This window comes from Pseudopipra pipra, chromosome 4 (assembly GCF_036250125.1).
Source record: "Pseudopipra pipra isolate bDixPip1 chromosome 4, bDixPip1.hap1, whole genome shotgun sequence".
Lineage (NCBI taxonomy): Eukaryota > Metazoa > Chordata > Aves > Passeriformes > Pipridae > Pseudopipra > Pseudopipra pipra.
Genome location: NC_087552.1, coordinates 76,058,816 through 76,080,889, shown reverse-complemented (window position 1 = coordinate 76,080,889; position 22,074 = coordinate 76,058,816). Strand labels below are relative to the sequence as shown.

Below are 22,074 nucleotides of genomic sequence, written 5' to 3'. Positions count from 1 at the left end.
CCGTCCCGGGGGTGGCGGGGGGGATGCGGTGGCTGGGTGGGCCCCCCCGTGCGGGATGGGGGTCCCGGGGTGCCTCACGCCCTGTCCCGCAGGCCAAGCAGGAGCAGGCGCAGGGCCCAGCGCTGTGCGGGCGGGTGTCGTTCCCGTGCCCCCCGGGGCAGGGCCAGGCGCACCGGCTGCTGCTCACCCCGGACCTGCTGCAGCACCTCCGACAACACTTCGTCGCCTGAGGGTCCCCCGGAACGGGATGAGGGTCCCCTGCACCCCCCCCCCCGCCCCCCGGGGACCCCCCACTGCCCCTCCCCCGGCCCCACTCGCGGGTGGAGCCGGAGCCGCTTCCCCCGGGGGGATCCGGGACCCCCCCTGCTGCTCTCAGACACTACAGACCCTGGGACCCCCCCGGCCGGGGCCGTCCCGGGGGGGCCGGAGCCCCCCGCGCCCCCCTGTGCCCCCGGGCCGGGGCTGCGACCCCCCCGCGCTCCTGCTCTCCAATAAAATGCCCTGAACATGAACCCGCCCGCGGACCCTGCGCCGGCACTGGGGGGGACACGGCGGGGACGGGGGTTCGCAGCACACCGGGGGTCCCAGGAGGGGGCCGAGGGCACTGGGGGGCCCGCGATGGGAGCGGGGGACAGTGGGGGCTCCCAGCAGGGGCACTGGGGGGCACAGGGGAATACGGGGGGAACACGGAGGGGTCCGAGGGGGGCACTGGGGACCACGGAGGGGGACTGGGAAGGCACTGGGGGGCACAGGGAGACCCGGAGTGGGACCAGGGCAGCTCTGGCCGTCCCGGGATGGGACCGGGGACAGTTGTGGGGGCACTGGGGGCACATTTGGGGTCTCATCTGGGGTCCCATTTAGGGTCCCAGGGGTGACACTGGGGACACACTTGGGGCCCCATTTGGGGGTCGCGGTCCCGCCACGTGCGGCCGCGCGCGCATGGAACAGCGCGGGAAGGGGCGGGGCCGGCGCGGGCGGCGGCTCCCATTGGCCCACGCGCAGGAAAGGGCGGGACGAAACGCCTCTCCCCGAGTCTGATTGGCAGGAGCGGCAAAGGGAGGCGGGACCTCCTCGTCCTCAATCTGATTGGCTGCGGGGCGGATCCATCAGGGACACCCCTGCGGTGATTGGCGGTGGGTCGGGGCGCGGGCGCTGATTGGGGGCGGTGGAAGGGGGCGGGGTTCCGGTCTGTGTCGGGGCGGCATTTCCTGGCGGCGGCGGCAGGAGGAGGAGGATGGTGAGGGCCGGGGGGGCCGCGCCGCATCCAGCGGCATCGGGGACGGGCGGGGACGGGCGGGGGGCCGCGGGGCCGCACCGGGATGGCGGGGAGCGGGGCCGGGCCGGGGGGAGCGGCGGGCGCAGAGCGGGGGGGGAGCGGCGGGCGCAGAGCGGGGGGGGAGCGGCGGGCGCAGGGCGGGGGGGGCGCGGCCCCGGCGGAGCCCCCGGTGAACGCGGCCCCCGGTGAGCGCGGCCCTCGCGGAGCCCCCGGTGAGCGCGGCCCCGGTGCCGCCGCAGGTGCTGCTGCACGTGCTGTTCGAACATGCGGCCGGGTACGCGCTGTTCGCCGTGCGCGAGGTGGAGGAGATCGGGCTGCAGCTGCCGCAGGTACGGGGCGGGAGCGGGGACAGCGGGACAGGGGGAACGGGGCGGGGAGCGCCGGGAGCGGGAACGGGGCGGGAAACGGGAATGAGAACGGGAACAGGAGCGAGAAGGGAGGCAGGGAGGAACGGGAGCGGTGTATAACGGGAGCGGTGTATAACGGGAACGGGCAGCGGGGGGGCCGGGAACGGGAGAGAGTGGATCGGGATTGGGGGGACCCGCGAGGAGGAGCCGACCCCGTGCGGGAGGAGCGGTCCGTGTGCCCGGGGGGTCGCACCCGGGGCGTTCCCGCCTCCCGGATGACGCGGTGCCCGCCCCCCCGGGCCCTGGCCGTGTCCCCCTGCCCAGGTGGAGGACAGTGTCCTCACGATCGGCAAGTTCCACAACATGGTGAAGCTCGTGGCGTTCTCGCCGTTCCGGTCGGCGCAAAGCGCCCTGGAGAACATGAACGCCGTGTCCGAGGGTGAGCTGGGCTCTGGGGGGCACAGGGACCCTCCCGCGGCCCCCCCTGACCCCCCGATGTCCCGCAGGGGTCCTGCACGAGGACCTGCGGCTGCTGCTGGACACGGCGCTGCCCCCCAAGAGGAAGAAGGTGGTGCTGGGGGTGGGCGACGCCAAGATGGGGGCGGCCGTGCAGGAGGAGCTGGGGGTGCAGTGCCAGACCGGGGGCGTCGTGGCTGAGCTCATGCGGGGTGAGTGGGGACGGGGGACACCCCGGGGGGGCTGCCATGGGGCCGGGGGGGCCATCGGGGGTGTGCTGGGGGCTGGCCCTGGGCCTGGCCCTGAGCCACACACAGTGACACCTCTGTCGCCAGCACCTCTGTCCCCTCCCTGTCCCCATGTGATGAGCCCTCTGTCCCCCACGTGGTGACACCTGTGACACCCCTCTGCCCTGCATGGGGTCATCCCTGTACCCCCACGGTGACCCATTTTCCCTGCCTGGTGATGACTGGGTCCTACATGGTGATAGCTCAGTTCCCACATTGTGTGACCCTTGCCCCCCCGGTGACCCCTGTCCCCCCCCGGTGACCCCTGCCCCCCCGGTGACCCCTGCCCCCCCCGGTGACCCCTGCCCCCCCCGGTGACCCCTGCCCCCCCCGGTGACCCCTGACCCCCCCGGTGACCCCTGCCCCCCCGGTGACCCCTGTCCCCCCCGGTGACCCCTGCCCCCGTGGTGACCCCTGCCCCCCGGTGTCCGCAGGGATCCGGCTGCACTTCCCGGTGCTGGTGCGGGGCCTCACGGCGCAGTCGGCGGCCAAGGCCCAGCTGGGGCTCGGCCACAGCTACTCCCGGGCCAAGGTGAAGTTCAACGTGCACCGTGTGGACAACATGATCATCCAGTCCATCAGCCTGCTGGACCAGCTGGACAAGGACATCAACACCTTCTCCATGCGCGTCCGGTGAGCGGGGAGGGGTCTGGGGGCTCTGGGGGTCCCGTCTCCCCTCGCTTACCGCAGGCAGCTGCTGCTCCGGCCGCCTGTACAGACCGGGGAGCAACAGCACAGCCCCCGGGGCCACCGGCCGGGCCACGGGCCATGGCGGGGACCTGGGGGGACACGGGGACAGGGGGGGACCTGGGGGGACACGGGGACAGGGGGGGACCTGGGGGGACATGGGCACGTGGGGGGGACCTGGGGGGACATGGGCACATGGGGGGGACATGGGGGGGCGCAGGGACATGGGGGGGCCATGGTGGGGACCTGGGGGGACACGGGGACATGGGGAGACACAGGGACATGGGGGGACCATGGAGGGACACAGGGCACTGGGGGGATATGGGGGGACACAGGGCCATGGGGGGACCTGGAGGGACACAGGGCCTTGGGGGAGCCGTGGGTCCGGGTGTGAGCGCTGAGCCCGTCCCTGTCCCGCAGGGAGTGGTACGGGTACCACTTCCCCGAGCTGATCAAGATCGTCCCCGACAACTCCCTGTACTGCCGGGTGGCCAAATTCATTGGGAACCGGCGGGAGCTGAGCGAGGAGAGCCTGGAGGGGCTGGAGGAGATCGTCATGGACAGCGCCAAGGCCCAGGCCATCCTGGAGGCCTCGCGCTCCTCCATGGGTGAGGGGGGCTCTGGGGGGCACGGGGGGGTCATGGCTGTGGGGTCACGGCTGCAGCTCACCCCGTGCCCCCAGGGATGGACATCTCCCCCCTGGACCTCATCAACATCGAGAGCTTCTCGCGCCGCGTGATCTCGCTGTCCGAGTACCGGCGGGGGCTGCAGGAGTACCTGCGCTCCAAGATGAGCCAGGTGGCCCCCAGCCTGTCCGCCCTCATCGGGGAGGTGGTGAGTGTCCTGGGACCCCGGGACCCCTCGGCCACGGAGATGATGTCAGAGTGAATCTGTCAATCCACTGAGCAGAGCTGCTGACACCTCACTGCTGATCCCTGGCCTGGGGGGGCTCTGGGTGCCCTGGGGTGGGCTCTGTGACCTGAGGGGGACTCTGGGTGCCCTGGGGGAACAGAGGGGGGCCTCTGTGTGCTCTGTGGGGAGCTGCATGTGTGCCCTGGGTGGTCTGTGTGTGTCCCTGGGTTGTCTCTGTGTCCTGTGGTGGGCTCTGTGTGTCTGTGTGTGCCCTGAGTGAGATCTGTGTGTGCCCTGGGTGGTCTGTGTGTGCCCTGGGTGGTCTGTGTGTGCCCTGGGTGGGCTGTGTGTGCCCTGGGTGAGATCTGTGTGTGTCCCTGGGTGGTCTGTGTGTGCCCTGGGTGGTCTGTGTGTGCCCTGGGTGGGCTGTGTGTGCCCTGGGTGAGATCTGTGTGTGTCCCTGGGTGGTCTGTGTGTGCCCTGGGTGGTCTGTGTGTGCCCTGGGTGGGCTGTGTGTGCCCTGGGTGAGATCTGTGTGTGTCCCTGGGTTGTCTCTGTGTCCTGTGGTGTGCTCTGTGTGTGTGTGTGTGCGCCCTGGGTGAGATCTGTGTGTGCCCTGGGTGATCTGTATGTGCCCTGGGTGGTCTGTGTGTGCCCTGGGTGGATCTGTGTGTGCCCTGGGTGAGATCTGTGTGTGCCCTGGGTGGTCTGTGTGTGCCCTGGGTGGGCTGTGGGGCTGTGGCAGCCGTATCCCCCTGTGTTGCCCCCAGGTGGGTGCCCGGCTCATCTCTCACGCCGGCAGCCTGACGAACCTGGCCAAGTACCCGGCGTCGACGGTGCAGATCCTGGGGGCCGAGAAGGCCCTGTTCAGGTACCGCCGGGTGGTCGCGGTGATGGCGGGGCCGGGGCCCGGCTGTGATGCGCCGGGGCTGGCGGGGGTGAGCAGCCGGGCCCAGTCTGAGCGACCACCGCGGCTGCGGGGCCAGCCCGGGGTCCCCGAGGTCAGCGGGGCTGGGGGGGCCAGGGGAGGGGAGGGGGCTGTCCCAGGGGCTGTCACACCCGGGGGGGCTGAGAGAAGGGGCTGTGACACTCGGAGGGGCTGAGAGAAGGGGCTGTGACACTCGGGGGGCTGACAGAAGGGGCTGACACTTGGGGGGCTGACAGAAGGGGCTGTGACACTCGGGGGGCTGACAGGAGGGGCTCACACCCAGGGGGCTGACAGAAGGGGCTGTGACACTTGGGGGGGCTGACAGAAGGGGCTGTCACACCCGGGGGGCTGACAGAAGGGGCTCACACCCAGGGGGCTGACAGAAGGGGCTGTGACACTCGGGGGGCTGACAGAAGGGGCTGTGACACCCGGGGGGCTGACAGAAGGGGTGTCACACCCAGGGGCTGACAGAAGGGGCTGTGACACCCAGGGGGCTGTCCCAGGGGCTGTCCCGTGGGCAAAGTGGGTGCTGCTGGAAGAGGGGGTGAGTGGGGGCTCCGTCTGAGGGTCCCTGACGCCCCCGGCCCCTCGCAGGGCTCTGAAGACGCGCGGGAACACCCCCAAGTACGGGCTCATCTTCCACTCCACCTTCATCGGGAGAGCGGCCGCCAAGAACAAGGGGCGCATCTCGCGGTACCTGGCCAACAAGTGCACCATCGCCTCCCGCATCGACTGCTTCTCGGGTGGGTCGGGGGGCACAGGGGGCGCAGGGGGTGGGACAGACCTGCCAGCAAGTGCACCATTGCCTTCCGCATCGACTGCTTCTCGGGTGGGTCTGGGGTATGGGGGGCACAGGGGTGGGACAGACCTGCCAACAAGGGCACTGTCACCTCCCGCATCGACTGCTTCTCGGGTGGGTCTGGGGTATGGGGGGCACAGGGGTGGGACAGACCTGCCAACAAGTGCACCATTGCCTCCCGCATCGACTGCTTCTCAGGGGACATGGGGGGGGCACAGGGGACACTGTCACCTTGTGCATCAACTGCTCCTCAGGGGCACAGCTGGGATCAGGTTCGGGGCCGCTCTGCCGTGATGGTTCCATTTTTCGTCAGCAGCATCTCACACCCACAGTGTGAATGGTGACTCCGTTGGGCTGAGCAGAGCCGGGGGCACAGGGGGCCTGTGGGGGTTCAGGGGGCAGGAGGGGGCTGACCCTGTCCCCTCCCTCCCCTCTCCAGAGGTCCCCACCAGCGTGTTCGGGGACAAGCTGCGGGAGCAGGTGGAGGAGCGCTTGGCCTTCTACGAGACCGGGGAGCCCCCCCGGAAGAACCTGGAGGTGATGAAGGAGGCCGTGGTGGAGGTGAGCGGTGTTGGGGGGCCATGGGGGGTGGAGGTGAGCGGTGTTGGGGGGCCATGGGGGGTGGAGGTGCTGGGGATGAAGAAGAGGGGTAGGAATGATGGAGGAGACGGTGGGGGTGAGGTACTGGGGGGAAGAACAAGGTGGAGGTGAGACTGCAGGGAGGGGTGGAGGTGGGGGGGCTGCAGGGGGGGATGGACAAGGATGTGGAAAGGAAGTGCTGGGGGGATGGAGAGGGAGGTGAACGTGCCGGGGGCTGGAGGAGGCGGTGGTAGTGGTGAGGTGTGAGGGTGAGGGCCCTGTCGGAGGTGATGTCACTGTGCCAACCTGACCCGCTGTGGAGGCAAAAGACTGATTTAATGAGTCTGATCCGACCAGTGCTGGGGGTGGAGATGGGCCCTGGGACCCTCCCCACGCTGATGCCCCCCATGTGTCCCCCAGGCCAACGAGGTGGTGGCTGAGGTGAAGAGGAGGCAGGAGAAGAAGGAGAAGAAGAAGAAGAAGCGGGAGAAGCGGCGGCTGGAGGCCCTGGCGGCGGCGGCCGAGGAGGCAAAGGAGGAGAACTCGGTGATGGAAACAGAGGTGAGGAGGGGGCTGGGGGTGGGACCCTCATGGGGAGCTGTGGGGTTGCCTGGACCCCTCAGGGTGGGGGAGGCAGGATGGGGGGCAGAGCTCCCCCTGACCCTGGGTCTCCCATCAGGAGAACGATGTGGGGGCCAAGAAGAAGAAAAAGAAGAAGCAGCAGGCAGAGGAGCTGGAGCCAGAGGCTGAGCCTGAGGAGAACGGGCTGGAGGAGGAGGAGGAGCAGCCCCTGCCCAAGAAGAAAAGGAAACTCACAGTGGAGCCCGAGCAGGAGGAGGAGGAGGAGAAGAAGAAGAAAAAGAAGAAGAAGAAGAAGGCCGTGGCCCAGGACTTGGAGGAGGATTAGGGAGCAGGGGCTGGAGCAGGAGCTCCAGCACGTGGACAGACAGACTGAGAGATTGAGGGACAGGAGGAGCTCGGGGTGGCCCCTTGCTGTGTCCCTGCAGTGTTCTGGGCATGTCCTGTGGCACAGTGGCCACACTGAACGAGCTGTGGCCCCTGAGGGCCTGGGTGAGTCCTTTGGGCACCGGCAGCCCCTGGGCTGTGCCTTACAGTGTTGCCCCAGCCCCCTGTGTCCCTTCCCCGGGGGGTTTGGGTGCACGTGGGGTGTCCCTGGGCCGGGTCCCCTGCCCTGGGGGGCTTGGGCTGTGTGTGGCCCTGTCCCCCCCTCCCATGCCGTGCAGGGGGCAGGACCTGCTCGGGCTGACCAGGCCCCAATAAAGGGCTGAGGTGGTTGTGTATCCCTCCTGTCCTGGTGTGTGCCAGGGGTGCCCTCGCTCTCCCCTCTGGCACAGGGACACGATGGCACCGCGGTCACGCCTGAGGCCACTTTATTGGAGGGAAGGAGTGATTTACCAGGTGGGCAGGGCAGGAGCCGGGAGGGCACCCCCCCGGGCACTACCCCTCCAGGGCAGCTATCACGGCCTGGGTGAAATCCAGGGAGGTGGAGTAGCCCCCCATGTCCGCCGTGCGCACCTGCAAGGAGAGGGAGGGTTAGGGAGGGGGAGGGACCCCGGCAAAGGGACCCCCAGCCCCAGCCTGGGCAGTGCCGCGGTGGGACAGGGGCCCTGGGCAGCCCCCAGACTGTCCCTGCACCCCGGGGGCTGGAGGGGGAGCTGTGGGGACACAGGGAGAGGCTGAAGCCCCCCCATGCCCCACAGAAGGTGGGGGGCATCAGACACCCAAAACTCTGGGTGCCCACAGGCACTGTAGACTCTGGTTCCAGCACTGCCCCCCTATTGCAGAGCAGCCCCTCCCCAGGCAGAGCTGCTCCCCAGGAGGGGATGGGGGAGCTGAGGCTGAGCCCCCCTCTCCCCCCAGCCCAGCACCCCCCAGGCTGTGACCCCCCGGGCCGGAGGGAAGCGTTGGACCCTTTATTAGCAAGCAGGAGTTACAGAGCACAGCACAATGACAGCCCAGCTCCCACCCCACAGCAACCCCGGGAGCCACAGGGACCCCTGGGCTCACACTGGGGCTGGTCCCAGGAGCCACAGGGCCCCCAGGGGGGCACCATGGCTGGTCCCAGGAGCCACAGGGCCCCTGTCCCTGTGCCAGCAGCAGACGGGGGGGGGGAGGGTGGGGGAGCCCTGTGGTCCCGTTTATTGCTTAAAGCTTCATGGGAATGGGGGTCCCTCAGTGACGGGGATCCCATGGGAATGGTGGTCCCGTAGTCACGAGGGGCCATGGAATGGTGGTCCCACAGCACTGGTGGTCCCATGGGAATGGTGGTCCCACAGTCCTGGTGGTCCCATGGGAATGGTGGTCCCACAGTCCTGGTGGTCCCAATGTCCCTGGAAGCTGCTTGTGCGTTTGGGGCACTGCCCTGTCCCCCCCGTCACCCCAATGGCCCCTGAGATCTGCCCTGGCCTCCCATGGAGCCATCCCTACTGGGGGAACTGGGACTGGGGGGACGGGGTTACTGGAGTTATGGGCTGGGCAGGGGGGAGCCCCCCTTCTCCCCGGGGGGCAGGGGGGGCTGGAGGGGGTCTGGGGGGGCCGAGGCGCTGTGGGGCTGCCGGGGGGCCTAAGCCCCGTAGTGGGGGTGCAGGTTGTCAATGACGGACTTGACGAAGTCGGAGGTGGTGGAGTAACCGCCCAAGTCCCGAGTCCGGACCTGCAAATCCAACACAGGGAGGGGAGACACGGGGAAACTGCTGGTGAACGAGGGAAACAGCTCCCAGAGGGACAGGAGAGGAGAGAGAGGAGCCCCTCGAGTGCCCTGGGGATGGAGCCAGGGAGGGGCCCTGGAGCACCCTGCTAGGACTTGGGGTAGGGAAAAGGCCATGGAGGGTCCCCCAGCCCTGCCAGGACCTGGGGTGGGGAGAAGGCCATTGAGGGTCCCCCAGCCCTGCCAGGACCTGGGGTGGGGATGGGGGTCACAGAGGGTCCCTCAAGCGCCCTGCCAGGATCTGGGGTGGGGAGAAGGCCATTGAGGGTCCCCCAGCCCTGCCAGAGGTCCCTCCCTTGCCAGCACATGACCCCGGGGACAAGTGCAGGAGAGAGGAGAGGAGAGCAGCCAGGATTCCAGCTGGAAAGAGAAAAGGAGCCAGGATTCCAGCTGGAAAGGAAAGGAGCCAGGATTCCAGCTGGAGAGGAGCCAGAATTCCAGCTAGAAGAGAAGAGGTGCCGGAATTCCAGCTGGGAGAGGAGCTGGAATTGCAGCTGAAGACAGGAGAGGAGCCAGAGCCCCGCCCAGGACCCAGAGCAGTGTGACACGGCAGTGACACCGCGGTGACAGAGCCCTGCCCTGCCCGACCCACACTCACTTTGCCGCCTTTGATCACCTTCTTCACCGCGTCCGAGATCACGTTGGAGTGGTGTTCCAGGCTGGGGAGGGGAGGGCAGTGGGTCAGCCCCCTGCAGCCCCCCAGCAGCCCCCTGCAGCCCCCAGCAGCCCCCTGCAGCCCCCAGCCCGGCCCAGCACGTACTTGAGGTGCCGCAGCATGTTGGAGGCCGACAGCAGCATGGCCGTGGGGTTGGCGATGTTCCTGCCCACGGCCTGGGCGAAGGGGTGCCGGGCACCCTGCGGGACAGATCCACGGTGAGGGGCCCGTGCCACCCTCGGTGTCCCCGGGACCCCCGGCCCCCAGCCCAGCTCACCAGCTCGAACACGGCGTACTCGGCGCTGTAGCTCTCCCCGGGCACGACGCCCGCGCCGCCCACCAGCCCCGCCGCCAGGTTGTCCACGATGTTCCCGTACAGGTTGGGCATCACCAGCACGTCGAACTGGTACGGGTTCTGCACCAGCTGGGGGGCACGGGGGGCACCTGAGGCCCTGCACGCCTGGGGGCAGCTCAACCCACCCCCGGGACAGGGCAGGGGGGGAGAACACGGGGGGGCCTGGGGGGCTGGGTGAGCTCCAAGGTCTCCTCCAGAGCCCAACAGAGCTCCAGGAGAGCTGGAGAGGGATTTGGACAAGGGATGGAGGGACAGGGAAGGGTCCAGGTGCAGCTTTCGGGGTTGCAGCTCCTGGGGGAGCAGCGGTGGGTGGTGCAGGAGGGCTCAGGTTTGGGGGCTCACCTGCATGCAGCAGTTGTCGATGATCATGGTGTCGAATTTGATCTTGGGGTACAGCTCTGCCACCTCCTTACAGCACTGCAGGAACAGCCCGTCCCCCAGCTTCCTGCACAGGGCAAACCCCGGGAAGGGTTGGTGGGAAACAGGGAATGCTTACAGCACCAGGGGTCCAACAGGAACTGCAGGTGCCCAACTGGAACTGGGGGCTGTGATGAGAGCTGGGGCTTCTGGTGCTGCTTTGTTCCTCCCCACCCAGCCCCTCTCTCCCTTTCTGCCACCTCTGAGAGGAATGTGGTTTGTGCCAGGTAAACACACCTGGAAGGACTTGGAGAGCACAATTTCCTGTCTCAAGCACTGTCAAGGCCACAAAAGGAACCTCCCAGGAGATAAAGCAGGAACTTGAGGTAAGCACAGCTGGCAGGAATTCACACCAGGACGGTGCTAATTCCAGGTTTGGTCAGTTAATGCACCCCATCAATTCCCACATGGCAAACTGGGAAAGGAACTGACTGCTCCCACACGGCACCCCAAGTCATGGGAGCATCCATGACCTCCCTGTCAGAGCCTGGGCTGTCCCCAGGTGGGAGAGGACAGCTTTGTTCTGGAGCTGCTGCACCCACCCCAGTTATCAACACCAGCCCAGCCCCGGATCCGTGTCCCGCTCCCTGTGACACCGCTGCCACCACACACCCCAGGGGTGTCCCCGGCCCCAGGGGACAGGGGTGTCCCCAGCACTCACATGATGTTGGCCTTGTGCACGGCCGTGACCTTGGCCCGGCCCTTCTTGGTGGCGTAGTCGAAGGCGAACTTGGCGATGCGCTGGGACTTGGCGCGGGTGATGATCTTCAGGCACTCGATCACCCCCTTCACGCTCTGGGGCACGGGGGGCACACGGGGGGTCACACAGGGGGTCACACACAGCACAGCCCCCCCAGCAGGTCACTCTGGGGTCACACAGGGGGTCACACACAGCACAGCACCCCCAGCCCCTCAGTGGGTCACTCTGGGGTCACACAGGGGGTCACACACAGCACAGCCCCCCCAGTGGGTCACTCTGGGGGCACAGGGGGTCACACAGGGGGTCACACACAGCACAGCCCCCCCAGCAGGTCACTCTGGGGTCACACAGGGGGGCACACAGGGGGTCACACACAGCACAGCCCCCCCAGCCCCCTCAGTGGGTCATTCTGGGGTCACACAGGGGGTCACACGGAGGGTCACACACAGCACAGCCCCCCCAGCAGGTCACTCTGGGGTCACACGGAGGGTCACACACAGCACAGCCCCCCAGCAGGTCACTCTGGGGTCACACAGGGGGTCACACACAGCACAGCACCCCCAACCCCCCCAGTGGGTCACTCTGGGGGCACAGGGGGTCACACAGGGGGTCACACACAGCACAGCCCCCCAGCCCCCCCAGCAGGTCACTCTGGGGTCACACAGGGGGTCACACAGGGGGTCACACACAGCACAGCCCCCCCAGCAGGTCACTCTGGGGGCACAGGGGGGTCACACAGGGGGGTCACACACAGCACAGCCCCCCAGCCCCCCCAGCAGGTCACTCTGGGGTCACACAGGGGGTCACACACAGCACAGCCCCCCCAGCAGGTCCCCAGCACTCCCCTGGCTCAGGCAGGACAGAGTTCTGTCCCCAGGAGCTGGGATTTGGGGTGAGGATGATGATGGCAACAGGCAGATGTCGTGGGGGTCGCTCGCCCCAAATAAAGGACATTTCGGTGCCCCCCCCTCTGCCAGGGCACAAGAATTTGGGGGAGGACTGGCCAAAGGGGTCCCAGCTCACAGAATGTCCTGCCCAGGACAGAAACTGGGGGAGCAGTTACTGCTGGGCACTGGTCAGGGGGTGGTGGGAGAGTGACTGGGCATCACTTGGGGTCTGTTCATCTCCCTGGGGTCCACCTGGGGTCTGTTCATCTCCCTCTCCTTATCACTGTATTTATTATATTGCATTTATGTAATTTATTATGTTTCATGTATCATTATCTGTATTATTCTTGTATGTATATAATAATTGTATTAACAACATTTATATTTTAGTACTAGTAGTTAGCCTGAGTATTGCTGCTCTTATTATTTTGTTTCAATTATTAAATTTTTCTTATCCCAACCCACGTTCCCCTTTTCTTTCCTGTTCCCCTCCCCCTGGGGAGGGAGAGGGGGTCCTGAGGGCTGGGGTTGACCCAGGGCAACATCCATGTCCCCTTGTCCCTTTTTTCTCCTGCAGCCCCCCCATCCTCCCTGGGGCTGGGTGTGTCCATATCCCTAAAAACTCCTGTAACTCCAGCGCTTCCACCCTGTGCTCAGCATGGGATCAGGGAATCGTGGGATGGGTTGGGTTGGAGAGAACCAAGAGCTCCTCCAGCCTCACCCAGGGACACCTCCCACTATCCCAGGGCTTGGACACTCCCAGGGATCCAGGGGCAGCCACAGCTTCTCTGGGAAATCCATTCCAGGGCCTGCCCACCCTCCCAGGGAGGAATCCCTTCCCAATATCCCACCCATCCCTGCCCTCTGGCACTGGGAAGCCACTCCCTGTGTCCTGTCCCTCCATCCTTGGCCCCAGTCCCTCTCCAGCTCTCCTGGAGCCCCTTTAGGCCCCGGAAGGGGCTCCAAGGTCTCCCTGGAGCCTCCCCTTCTCCAGGCTGGTCCTTCCCAGCTGTGCCAGGCTGGCTCCTGGCCCGGGCAGTGCCCACCCTGCAGTGCCCACCCTGCAGTGCCCACCCCGGCAGTGCCCACCCCGGGCAGTGCCCACCCCAGCAGTGCCCACCCTGCAGTGCCCACCCCGGGGCAGCAGTGCCCACCTCGTGCTCCAGGGAGCTGTACTCGCCCTCGGTCTGCTCGCGGATGATCACCAGGTCCAGGTTGTTGTGCCGGGTCTGGTACCCGGGCAGGCTCTTCACGTGCACCACGTTGGCAAACAGGTCCAGCTTCCGCCTGGCAGGGAGGGCAGGGCAGGGCTGGGACACGGGGGCACCCCCAGGACCCCAGGGAGCAGGGTCACAGCGGGCAGGGTCACACTGGACAGGGTCACTCTGGGCAGGGTCACACCGGGCAGGGTCACTCTGGGCAGGGTCACTCTGGGCAGGGAGGGCAGGGCTGGGCTGGGACACGGGGGCACCCCCGGGACACCCCCAGGACCCCGGGGAGCAGGGACACAGCGGGCAGGGTCACTCTGGGCAGGGTCACTCTGGGCAGGGAGGGCAGGGCTGGGCTGGGACACGGGGGCACCCCCGGGACACCCCCAGGACCCCGGGGAGCAGGGTCACTCTGGGCAGGGTCACTCTGGGCAGGGTCACTCTGGACAGGGTCACTCTGGGCAGGGTCACTCTGGGCAGGGAGGGCAGGGTTGGGCTGGGACACGGGGGCACCCCCGGGACACCCCCAGGACCCCGGGGAGCAGGGACACACCGGGCAGGGTCACTCTGGGCAGGGTCACTCTGGACAGGGTCACACCAGGGAGGGTCACTCTGGGCAGGGTCACTCTGGGCAGGGTCACACCAGGGAGGGTCACTCTGGGCAGGGTCACAGCGGGCAGGGTCACTCTGGGCAGGGTCACACCGGGCAGGGTCACTCTGGGCAGGGTCACTCTGGGCAGGGTCACACTCGGTTATGAGTAATTAACAGGGATTTCCCAGTAATTGCACCCAATAACTCACTAATTATCAATTCATAGGGCTTTCCCAATGATTGTCCCCAATAACTCAGTAATTATCAATTAATAGGGCTTTGCCAGTGATTATCCTCAATAACTCACTAATTAGGAATTAATAGGGTATTCCCAGTGACTGTCCCCAATAACTCATTCATTACTAATTAACAATTATTAATTAATTATTATTTAATTACTAAGTAATTGATCCAGTGATTATCCCCAATAACTCATGAATTAGGAATTAATAGGGCTTTTCCAGTGATTATCCTCAATAACTCACTAATTAGTAATTAATAAGGCTTTCCCAGTGAATGTCCCCAATAACTCAGTAATTAGGAATTAATAGGGTTTTTCCAATGACTCACCTTACAACTCAGTAATTAGGAATTAATAGGGGTTTCCCAGTGACTGACCACAATAACTCAGTAATTAGGAATTAATAGGGCTTTCCCATGGATTGCCACAAAAACTCATTAATTAGTAATTAGTAGGGCTTTCCCATTGATTGTCCCCAAAAACTCAGTAATTAATTATTAATAGGGCTTTCCCACTGATTGTCCCCAATAACTCAGTAATTAATAATTAATAGGGCATTCCCAGGGATTATTCCCAATAACTCATTAATTAGTAATAGGGCTTTCTCACTGATTGACCACAAAAACTCATTAATTACTACTTATATGGTTTTCCCAGTGATTGTCCCCAATAACTCAGTAATTAGGAATTGACAGGGCTTTCCCACTGATTGCCCCCAATAACTCATTATTAGGAATTAATAGGGTTTTCCCACTGATTGCCCCCAATAACTCATTAATTAGGAATTAACAGGTCTTTCCTAGTCATTGTCCCCAGTAACTCATTAATTACTAATTAATATTTATTAATTAATTATCGATTAATTGATCTAGTGATTATCCCCAATAACTCATTAATTACTAATTAATAGGGCTTTCCCAGTGAATGTCCCCAATAACTCAGTAATTACTAATTAACAATTATTTATTAATTATTAATTAATTAACTATTAATTATTTATTAATTAATTGATCAGTGATTATCCCCAATATCTCAGTAATTAGGAATTAATAGGGTTTTTCCAGTGACTCACTTCAACAACTCACTAATTAGGAATTAATAGGGGTTTCCCAGTGACTGACCACAATAACTCATTAATTACTAATTAACAGGGCTTTCCCACTGATTGTCCCCAATAACTCAGTAATTATTAATAAATAAGGCTTTCCTAATGATTGCCCTCAATAACTCATTAACTAGGAATTAACAGGACTTTCCCACTGATTGACCCCAGAAACTCATTAATTAGGAATTAATAAGTCTTTTCAAGTGACTGACCCCAATATCTCAGCAATTATTAATTAATAGGGCTTTCCTAGTGATTGTCCCCAATAACTCATTAATTAGTAATTAATAGGGCTTTCCAAATGATTGTCCCCAAAAACTCATTAATTACTAATTAAAAGGGCTTTCCCACTGATTGTCCCCAATAACTCAGTAATTAATAATTAATAAGGCTTTCCCAGTGATTATCCCCAATAACTCACTAATTACTAATTAAGAGGGCTTTCCCACTGACTGTCCCCAGTAGCTCAGTAATTAGGATTTAACAAGGCTTTCCCACTGATTGCCCCCAATAATTCATTAATCAGGAATTACTAGGGTTTTTCCCTGTCATTGCTCCCATTAACTCATTAATTGGAAATTAACAGGTCTTTCCTAGTCATTGTCCCCAGTAACTCATTAATTAGGAACTGACAGAGTTTTCCCAGGGATTGCTCCCAATAACTCGCTAATTAATAATTAATAGGGCTTTCCCAGTGAGTGTCCCTAATAACTCATTAATTACTAATTAATATTAATTATCGATTAATTGATCCAGTGATTATCCCAAATAACTCAGTAATTAGGAATTAATAAGGCTTTCCTAATGATTGCCCCCAATAACCCAGTAATTAGGAATTAACAGGACTTTCCCACTGATTGACCCCAAAAACTCATTAATTACTAATAGGGCTTTCCTAGTCATTGTCCCCAGTAACTCAAGAATTAATGGGGCGTTCCCATGGATTGCCAGAATAACTCATTAATTAGTAATTAATAGGGTTTTCCTACTGATTGACCCCAGAAACTCATTAATTACGAATTAAGAGGGCTTTCCCACTGAATGCCCAAATAACTCATTAATTAATAATTAATACAGTTTTTCCAGTGACTGACCCCAATAACTCAGTAATTAGTAAATAATAGGGCTTTCCCAATGATTGTCCCCAAAACCTCATTAATTATTAATTAATAGGGCTTTCCCATGGATTGTCCCCAAAAACTCATTAATTACTAATTAATAGGGCTTTCCCAGTGATTGTCCCCAAAACCTCATTAATTATTAATTAATAGGGCTTTCCTAATGATTGTCCCCAAAACCTCATTAATTATTAATTAATAGGGCTTTCCTAATGATTGTCCCCAAAAACTCATTAATTATTAATTAATAGGGCTTTCCCATGATTGACCCCAATAGCTCAGTAATTAGGAATTAACAGGGCTTTCTCAGTGAATGTCCCCAATAACTCAGTAATTAGTAATTAATCGGGTTTTCTCAGTGAGTGTCCCCAGTAACTCAGTAATTTGTAATTAATGGGGCATTCCCAGTGATTGTTCCCTATCAGTACTAGTAATTAGTAATTAGTAACTAATAGGGCATTCCCAGTGATTGTTCCCTACCAGTACTAGTAATTGGTAATTAATAATTAATAATTAGTAACTAATAGGGCATTCCCAGTGATTGTTCCCTCTCAGTCCTGGGGACCACGCCCCATATCCAGTCCCCCAAGGCATCGGGATCAGTGCACAGGGACAGCTCCAGGCCAAGAGGGTCCCTCAGGATCTTCTGCTTCCCAAGAAATAACTCATTAATTACTAATTAGGGGGTTTCCCAGCGATTCCCCCTGTGAGCACTGGGGGCCACCCCCTTCTCCAGGACCCCTGGGCAGTGGGATCACTGATCCAGGGCCACACGTGGGCCCTTTGGCTTCCCAGGCCACAGCCAGGCCCGCGGGATTTCCTGCTCCCCAGCAGCTCATTAACCATTAATTAACACTTCCCCAGCGTGGGCAGGTGACAGGGCCCTCCCTCACCTGAGCCTCATGTCGTAGGATGCCAGGTCTCCCTTGTACTCCATGGGCGTGTGGATCTTCCCTGCAGGACACGGGCAGGGTGAGGATACGGGGCAGGATGAGGATACGGGGCAGGGTGAGGATATGGGGCAGGGTGAGGATATGGGGCAGGGTGAGGATATGGGGCAGGGTGAGGATACGGGGCAGGGTGAGGATACGGGGCAGGGTGAGGATATGGGGCAGGGTGAGGATATGGGGCAGGGTGAGGATACGGGGCAGGGTGAGGATACGGGGCAGGGTGAGGATATGGGGCAGGACAAGGACATGGGGCAGGGTGAGGATATGGGGCAGGGTGAGCACATGGAGCAGGACAAGGACACGGGGCAGGATGAGCACATGGGGCAGGACGAGGACATGGGGCAGGATGAGCACATGGGGCAGGACGAGGACATGGGGCAGGACGAGGACACGGGGCAGGACGAGGACATGGAGGACGAGCACATGGGGCAGGATGAGGATATGGGGCAGGACAAGGACACGGAGTAGGATGAGGACATGGAGCAGGATGAGCACACGGGGCAGGATGAGCACACGGGGCAGGATGAGCACAAAGGGCAGGATGAACACACAGAGCAGGATGAGCACAAGGGGCAGGATGAGCACAAAGGGTAGGATGAGCACAAAGGGCAGGATGAGCACAAGGGGCAGGATGAGCACAAAGGGCAGGATGAGCACAAGGGGCAGGATGAGCACATGGAGCAGGATGAGCACAAAGGGCAGGATGAGCACAAAGGGCAGGATGAGCACAAAGGGCAGGATGAGCACACGGGGCAGGATGAGCACACGGGGTAGGACGAGCACAAAGGGCAGGATGAACACACAGAGCAGGATGAACACATGGGGCAGGATGAGCACACGGGGCAGGACGACGACATGAAGGAGGATGAACACAAGGAGCAGGATGAGCACATGGGGCAGGATGAACACAAGGAGCAGGATGAGCACAAAGGGCAGGATGAGCACAAAGGGCAGGATGAACACACAGAGCAGGATGAACACATGGAGCAGGATGAGCACACGGAGCACAGGGACATGCCCTGCCCCAGGGGCAGTGAGGGGGGGCCCGGGGGGCTCCAGCAGCCCCTCAGCCAGGGGTGGGGGCTGAGCTCTTGGACATGGAGCCCCCCGAGCCCCTGGGCTGCCCTGGGGGCTCTGGGCTCCCAGCAGGAGCTGGCTGAGCCCCCGAGGGGTGCCCGGGCCCAGCTCACCTATGAGGGCCACCTTGCTCTCCTTCATGGAGTCCACGACGCGGTCCAGCTTCTCCTCGGACGCCGTGTTCTGCACCTCGCTCAGGTGGTGCTCGTCGAACACCACGGGGACACTGGCAGCCTGGCACAGGGGGGGAGTCACCGGGACCCCTGGGGACGTGGCACTGCCCGGGACAGGGGGGTCTGGCAGCCCTGACCCAGCCAGGCCCCGCTCAGGGAACTGGGATCACGGAAAGCTGACCCTGGACCTCGGGGTCGCTTCAGTCCCAGTGGAGCAGTGACACTGACAAAATCGTGGAATATTTAGGGTGGGAAATACCTCTGAGATGCCCCCAGCACTGCCCAGGCCACCCCTGACCATGTCCCCAAGTGGCACAACCACCAGGCTGTTAAATCCCCCCAGGGATGGGGACTCCCCCCTGCCCTGGGCAGCTGTGCCAGGGCTGGACAGCCCTTTCCAGGAGGAATTTCCCCAGTATCCAGCCTAAATCCCCCCAAGGCTGGTGACCACCCCATGCCATGGGCAGCCTGTACCAGGGCTGGAGAGCCCTTTCCAGAAGGAATTCTCCAGGAAGGAGTTTTCCAGCTGTGTAACCGCTGTGGTGCCCCTTGGCTGTGCCCGTGGCAGGGCAGGACTCGTGTGACAGACAAGGGACAGCTCCCGAGTGCCCCCGAGCTCAGCAGTGAGGACACAGGGCCCAGGACACCCAGGGATGCCGGGCACTGCCAGCCCTGCCCTGGGGACAGCAGGAGGGGCTGTGGGGTTGGCTCTGCCCCAGGGACAGCAGGAGGGGCTGTGGGGCCGGGCTCTGTCCCGGGACAGCAGGAGGGGCTGTGGGGCCGGGCTCTGTACAGGGACAGCAGGAGGGGCTGTGGGGCTGGGCTCTGTCCAGGGGACAGCAGGAGGGGCTGTGGGGCCGGGCTCTGTCCCAGGACAGCAGGAGGGGCTGTGGGGCCGGCTCTGCCCCGGGCAGGTCCTTACCTTGAACACCTCCTTGACGGCGTGCATGAGCTCCGGGCCCACTCCATCCCCCGGGAGCATCGTCACCTGGAACGTGCCCTCGGCCTTGGCATTCTGGGACTGTGGGGACGGGGGGGGGGGTCAGGGCCAGGGCACCCCCAGGGGAGGGTCACCTGCACCAGGGGCAAAATGTCCCCTCCACAGCACACATCTGCTGTGGGCACAGGGACACCGAGCTCACAGGGCTCGGGGGTCTTACAGCATCATGGAATGCTGGGTTGGAAAAGCCCCTGAGCCCCCCAGCACTGCCCAGGCCACCCCTGACCGTGTCCCCAAGTGCCACATCCACAGGGTGTTAAATCCCCCCGGGGATGGGGACTCCCCCCTGCCCTGGGCAGCTGTGCCAGGGCCGGACAGCCCTTTCCAGGGGGAATTTCCCCAATATCCACCCTGACCCTCCCCTGGCACAGCTGGAGGCCATTCCCTCTCCTCCTGTCCCTTGTTCCCTGGGAGCAGAGCCCGAATCCCTCCCAGCTCCCCCCTCCTGTCAGGGGGTTGCAGAGCCAGAAGGTCCCCCCTGAGCCTCCTTTTCTCCAGGCTGAGCCCCCCCAGCTCCCTCAGCCCCTCCTGCTGCTCCAGCCCCTTCCCAGCTCCTGCCCTGGACACGCTCCAGCCCCTCAGTGTCCTGTGAAGGGCCCAAACCTGCCCACAAATTGGGGGTGTGACCCCCCCAGTGCTGCTCTGCCCTGTCCTGAGGCCACCCCAGGGTGACACCTGAGCACAAGGGACACCCGACACCCCGACCCTGTGCCAGTGCAGAGACCTTTTCCTCAGGCAGCACTTCCTGAAATAGCCTCTCCCTGCACCCAGCAGGATTCCACGAGCTGCCAGCAGGGCTGGTGCTCCTGACCCTTCCCATGGGAGTCTCCCCCCCTCCCCCTGAGCTCCCACAACCTCATGGATTCTTGCCAAACATGAGTTTTGTGGCCCCATAGATAATTCCTGGGTCGTTCCACACCCACCCCTGCCCCCTCCAGAGCTGTCTGCTGTCCTGACACCCTCCTTCCACTGCTCCCACCTTCCTCAGCCCGGAATTCCCTGCTCAGAGCTGGGATCCAACATGGATCTCCCAGATCCAGCATCAGGGATCCACAGGCAGGGACAGGGGTTTACCCACAAGAACACGAGGGGACAGGCAGTGGGACTCCAGAATTCCACGTGGCCATGGGAAGGGGGAATGAAGGAGCAAGGGGGGACTGAAAGAGGAGTCAGGAATTTGGAGCTTTAATATCCTGGGATCAGATTTCCAGAGCTCACACTCGGCTCCTGTTCAGCCAGGAAATACCAGGAGGCAAAGCTGAGGGACAGGCAGGGCTGGGCCTGGCTCAAGGGCACGGGGACACCCTGGGCTCAGCCCTTCCCTCATGTCCTGAACAGCTCTGCACATGGACCAGGGAATCTTCTGGGTGGGAAAAACCTCAGAGACCCCCCAGTCCCCCAAAGCCACCCCTGACCATGTCCCCAAGTGCCACATCCACGGGGCTGGGGCTGGGGCCTCCCCCCTGCCCTGGGCAGCTGTGCCAGGCTGGACAGGAGGAATTCCAGGAGCAATTTCCCCATATCCAACCTGCCCCTCCCCTGGCACAGCCCGAGGCCATTTCCCCTTGTCCTGTCCCTTGGTCCCTGGGAGCAGAGCCCGACCCCCCCGGCTCCCCCTCCTGTCAGGGAGTTGTGGGGAGGAGAAGGTCTCCCCGAGCCCCTTTTCCCCCCTCATCCCCCACTCCCACCCCCATTCCCACCCCGCTGCCCCCTCACCTTGGCCTGGGCCATCTGTGGGAGGGCGGCCGTGGTTCTCAGGCCCCTCCACCCCCCGAGGCTCTGGGCACGCAGGAGGCCCTGGGGGGGCCACAGGGGGGTCAGAGGTCAGAGACAGCCCCGTCGGGGGGTGCCCTCCATCCCCAAACACCCCCCGACCCCCCAGGCTGGGCTGACACCCCCCCACTCCCCACATGTTCCTCCAGCCCAAAGTAACCCCCGGACCAGCCACCCCCAAAGTGGGCAGACCCTCAGCCCGAACCCCCTCAAAAAATTAACAACTCCCCAAGTCCGACACTCCCCAACCCGACCCCCCCAGCCTGAACAGCCCCCCGAAATGACCCCCCAGCCCTGACCTCACACCCTGTCCCAGACTGACCCCCTGACCCCAAAGAGACCCCCCACCCACTGACCCCTCCGACCCGGACGGACCCTTCACCCCTGGAGCCCCGACCTTGACCCCAGCCCAGTGTGACACCCCCCTGCCCAGACGGACCCCCCCAGCCCAGCCCGACCCCCCAAACCCGGTGTGACCCCACAGCCGGTGGGACCCCCTGACCCGCACAGCCCGACTCCTCTCTCCCCGGCCAACCCCCCCGCCCCTGTGCCCCCCGATGCCGCTCGCCGTGCCCGCAGACCCCCTGTCCCCGCTGTCCCCCCGTCCCCCCTCACCGCCGCCGCCCGGCTCGCGCCCAGCGCCGCCATCTTTGCGGCCCCACAATGCACCGCGCGGCACGTGACCAGAGAGGGCGGGCCCGGCAGCGCTCCGCGGCGCCCCCTGGCGGGCAGGGGAGGCACTGCGGGGACGGGACCCCCGGGACCCCTGGGGACACCCCGGGACCCTTGGGGACACCCAGGGACTCTTGGAGACACCCCGGGACCCTTGGGGACAACCAGGGACCCTTGGGGACCCTCCGGGACCCTCGGGGACACCCAGGGAC

The 22,074-nt window shown here is 62.6% G+C and overlaps 4 protein-coding genes, 1 long non-coding RNA gene and 1 other non-coding gene across 15 annotated transcripts in view; 3 read left to right on the top strand and 3 right to left on the bottom strand.

Annotated features, from left to right (window-relative positions):
* DCTN1 (dynactin subunit 1) overlaps positions 1 to 370 on the top strand; it is a 59,898-nt gene extending 59,528 nt beyond the window's left edge. For all 9 annotated transcript variants that reach the window (XM_064653660.1, XM_064653661.1, XM_064653662.1 and 6 more), the window contains one exon: positions 93 to 370. In XM_064653660.1, coding sequence (XP_064509730.1) covers positions 93 to 230 — 138 coding nt within the window. In that variant the 3' untranslated portion in view covers positions 231 to 370. The remainder of the gene's footprint in view (positions 1 to 92) is intronic.
* Positions 371 to 1,186: 816 nt separating this feature from the next.
* NOP56 (NOP56 ribonucleoprotein) lies at positions 1,187 to 7,512 on the top strand. The gene is made up of 12 exons (XM_064653675.1): positions 1,187 to 1,237; positions 1,516 to 1,605; positions 1,948 to 2,062; positions 2,130 to 2,291; positions 2,801 to 2,999; positions 3,474 to 3,661; positions 3,736 to 3,887; positions 4,676 to 4,776; positions 5,428 to 5,576; positions 6,072 to 6,193; positions 6,632 to 6,772; positions 6,891 to 7,512. The coding sequence occupies exons 1-12, from the start codon at positions 1,235 to 1,237 to the stop codon at positions 7,116 to 7,118; spliced, it is 1,650 nt and encodes a 549-aa protein (XP_064509745.1). The 5' UTR covers positions 1,187 to 1,234; the 3' UTR covers positions 7,119 to 7,512.
* On the top strand, positions 6,494 to 6,562 carry LOC135413904 (small nucleolar RNA SNORD57). The gene has a single exon (XR_010430473.1). It is a non-coding gene; the product is annotated as a small nucleolar RNA SNORD57 (small nucleolar RNA).
* Positions 7,513 to 7,585: 73 nt separating the features above from the next.
* Positions 7,586 to 21,910, bottom strand: IDH3B (isocitrate dehydrogenase (NAD(+)) 3 non-catalytic subunit beta). Of its 2 annotated transcripts, none has more exons than XM_064653682.1 (12): positions 21,806 to 21,910; positions 21,134 to 21,214; positions 19,340 to 19,438; positions 18,358 to 18,478; positions 17,111 to 17,171; positions 13,108 to 13,240; positions 11,028 to 11,161; positions 10,292 to 10,394; positions 9,872 to 10,018; positions 9,700 to 9,794; positions 9,538 to 9,598; positions 7,586 to 7,747 (listed from the first exon to the last, which is right to left on the bottom strand). In XM_064653682.1, the coding sequence occupies exons 1-12, from the start codon at positions 21,836 to 21,838 to the stop codon at positions 7,670 to 7,672; spliced, it is 1,146 nt and encodes a 381-aa protein (XP_064509752.1). In that variant the 5' UTR covers positions 21,839 to 21,910; the 3' UTR covers positions 7,586 to 7,669. The 2 variants fall into 2 exon arrangements, with proteins under 2 accessions (XP_064509752.1, XP_064509751.1); XM_064653681.1 differs by lacking the exon at positions 7,586 to 7,747 and adding an exon at positions 8,131 to 8,885.
* Positions 13,252 to 17,100, bottom strand: LOC135413702 (uncharacterized). Its single transcript, XR_010430356.1, has 3 exons — positions 13,715 to 17,100; positions 13,463 to 13,633; positions 13,252 to 13,381 (listed from the first exon to the last, which is right to left on the bottom strand). It is a non-coding gene; the product is annotated as an uncharacterized LOC135413702 (long non-coding RNA).
* Positions 17,178 to 18,224, bottom strand: LOC135412989 (keratinocyte proline-rich protein-like; the record flags this gene model as incomplete). The annotated part of the gene is made up of 1 exon (XM_064652026.1): positions 17,178 to 18,224. A coding segment is annotated over one exon (1,047 nt), but the record flags the coding sequence as incomplete, so codon positions are not given.
* Positions 21,911 to 22,074: the final 164 nt, after the last annotated feature.

Bases quoted from the DNA above. Each gene is read 5' to 3' on its own strand.
- NOP56 (XM_064653675.1), top strand. The intron at 3,000-3,473 runs GTGAGCGGGGAG...CCTGTCCCGCAG, and splicing joins ACCTTCTCCATGCGCGTCCG to GGAGTGGTACGGGTACCACT. The intron at 4,777-5,427 runs GTACCGCCGGGT...GGCCCCTCGCAG, and splicing joins GCCGAGAAGGCCCTGTTCAG to GGCTCTGAAGACGCGCGGGA.
- IDH3B (XM_064653681.1), bottom strand. From the start codon at position 21,838: ATGGCGGCGCTGGGCGCGAGCCGGGCGGCGGCG. The intron at 18,479-19,339 runs GTAAGGACCTGC...CCCCTGTGCCAG, and splicing joins CCGTCAAGGAGGTGTTCAAG to GCTGCCAGTGTCCCCGTGGT. The intron at 10,395-11,027 runs GTGAGTGCTGGG...TGCCCTGTGCAG, and splicing joins GTGCACAAGGCCAACATCAT to GAAGCTGGGGGACGGGCTGT.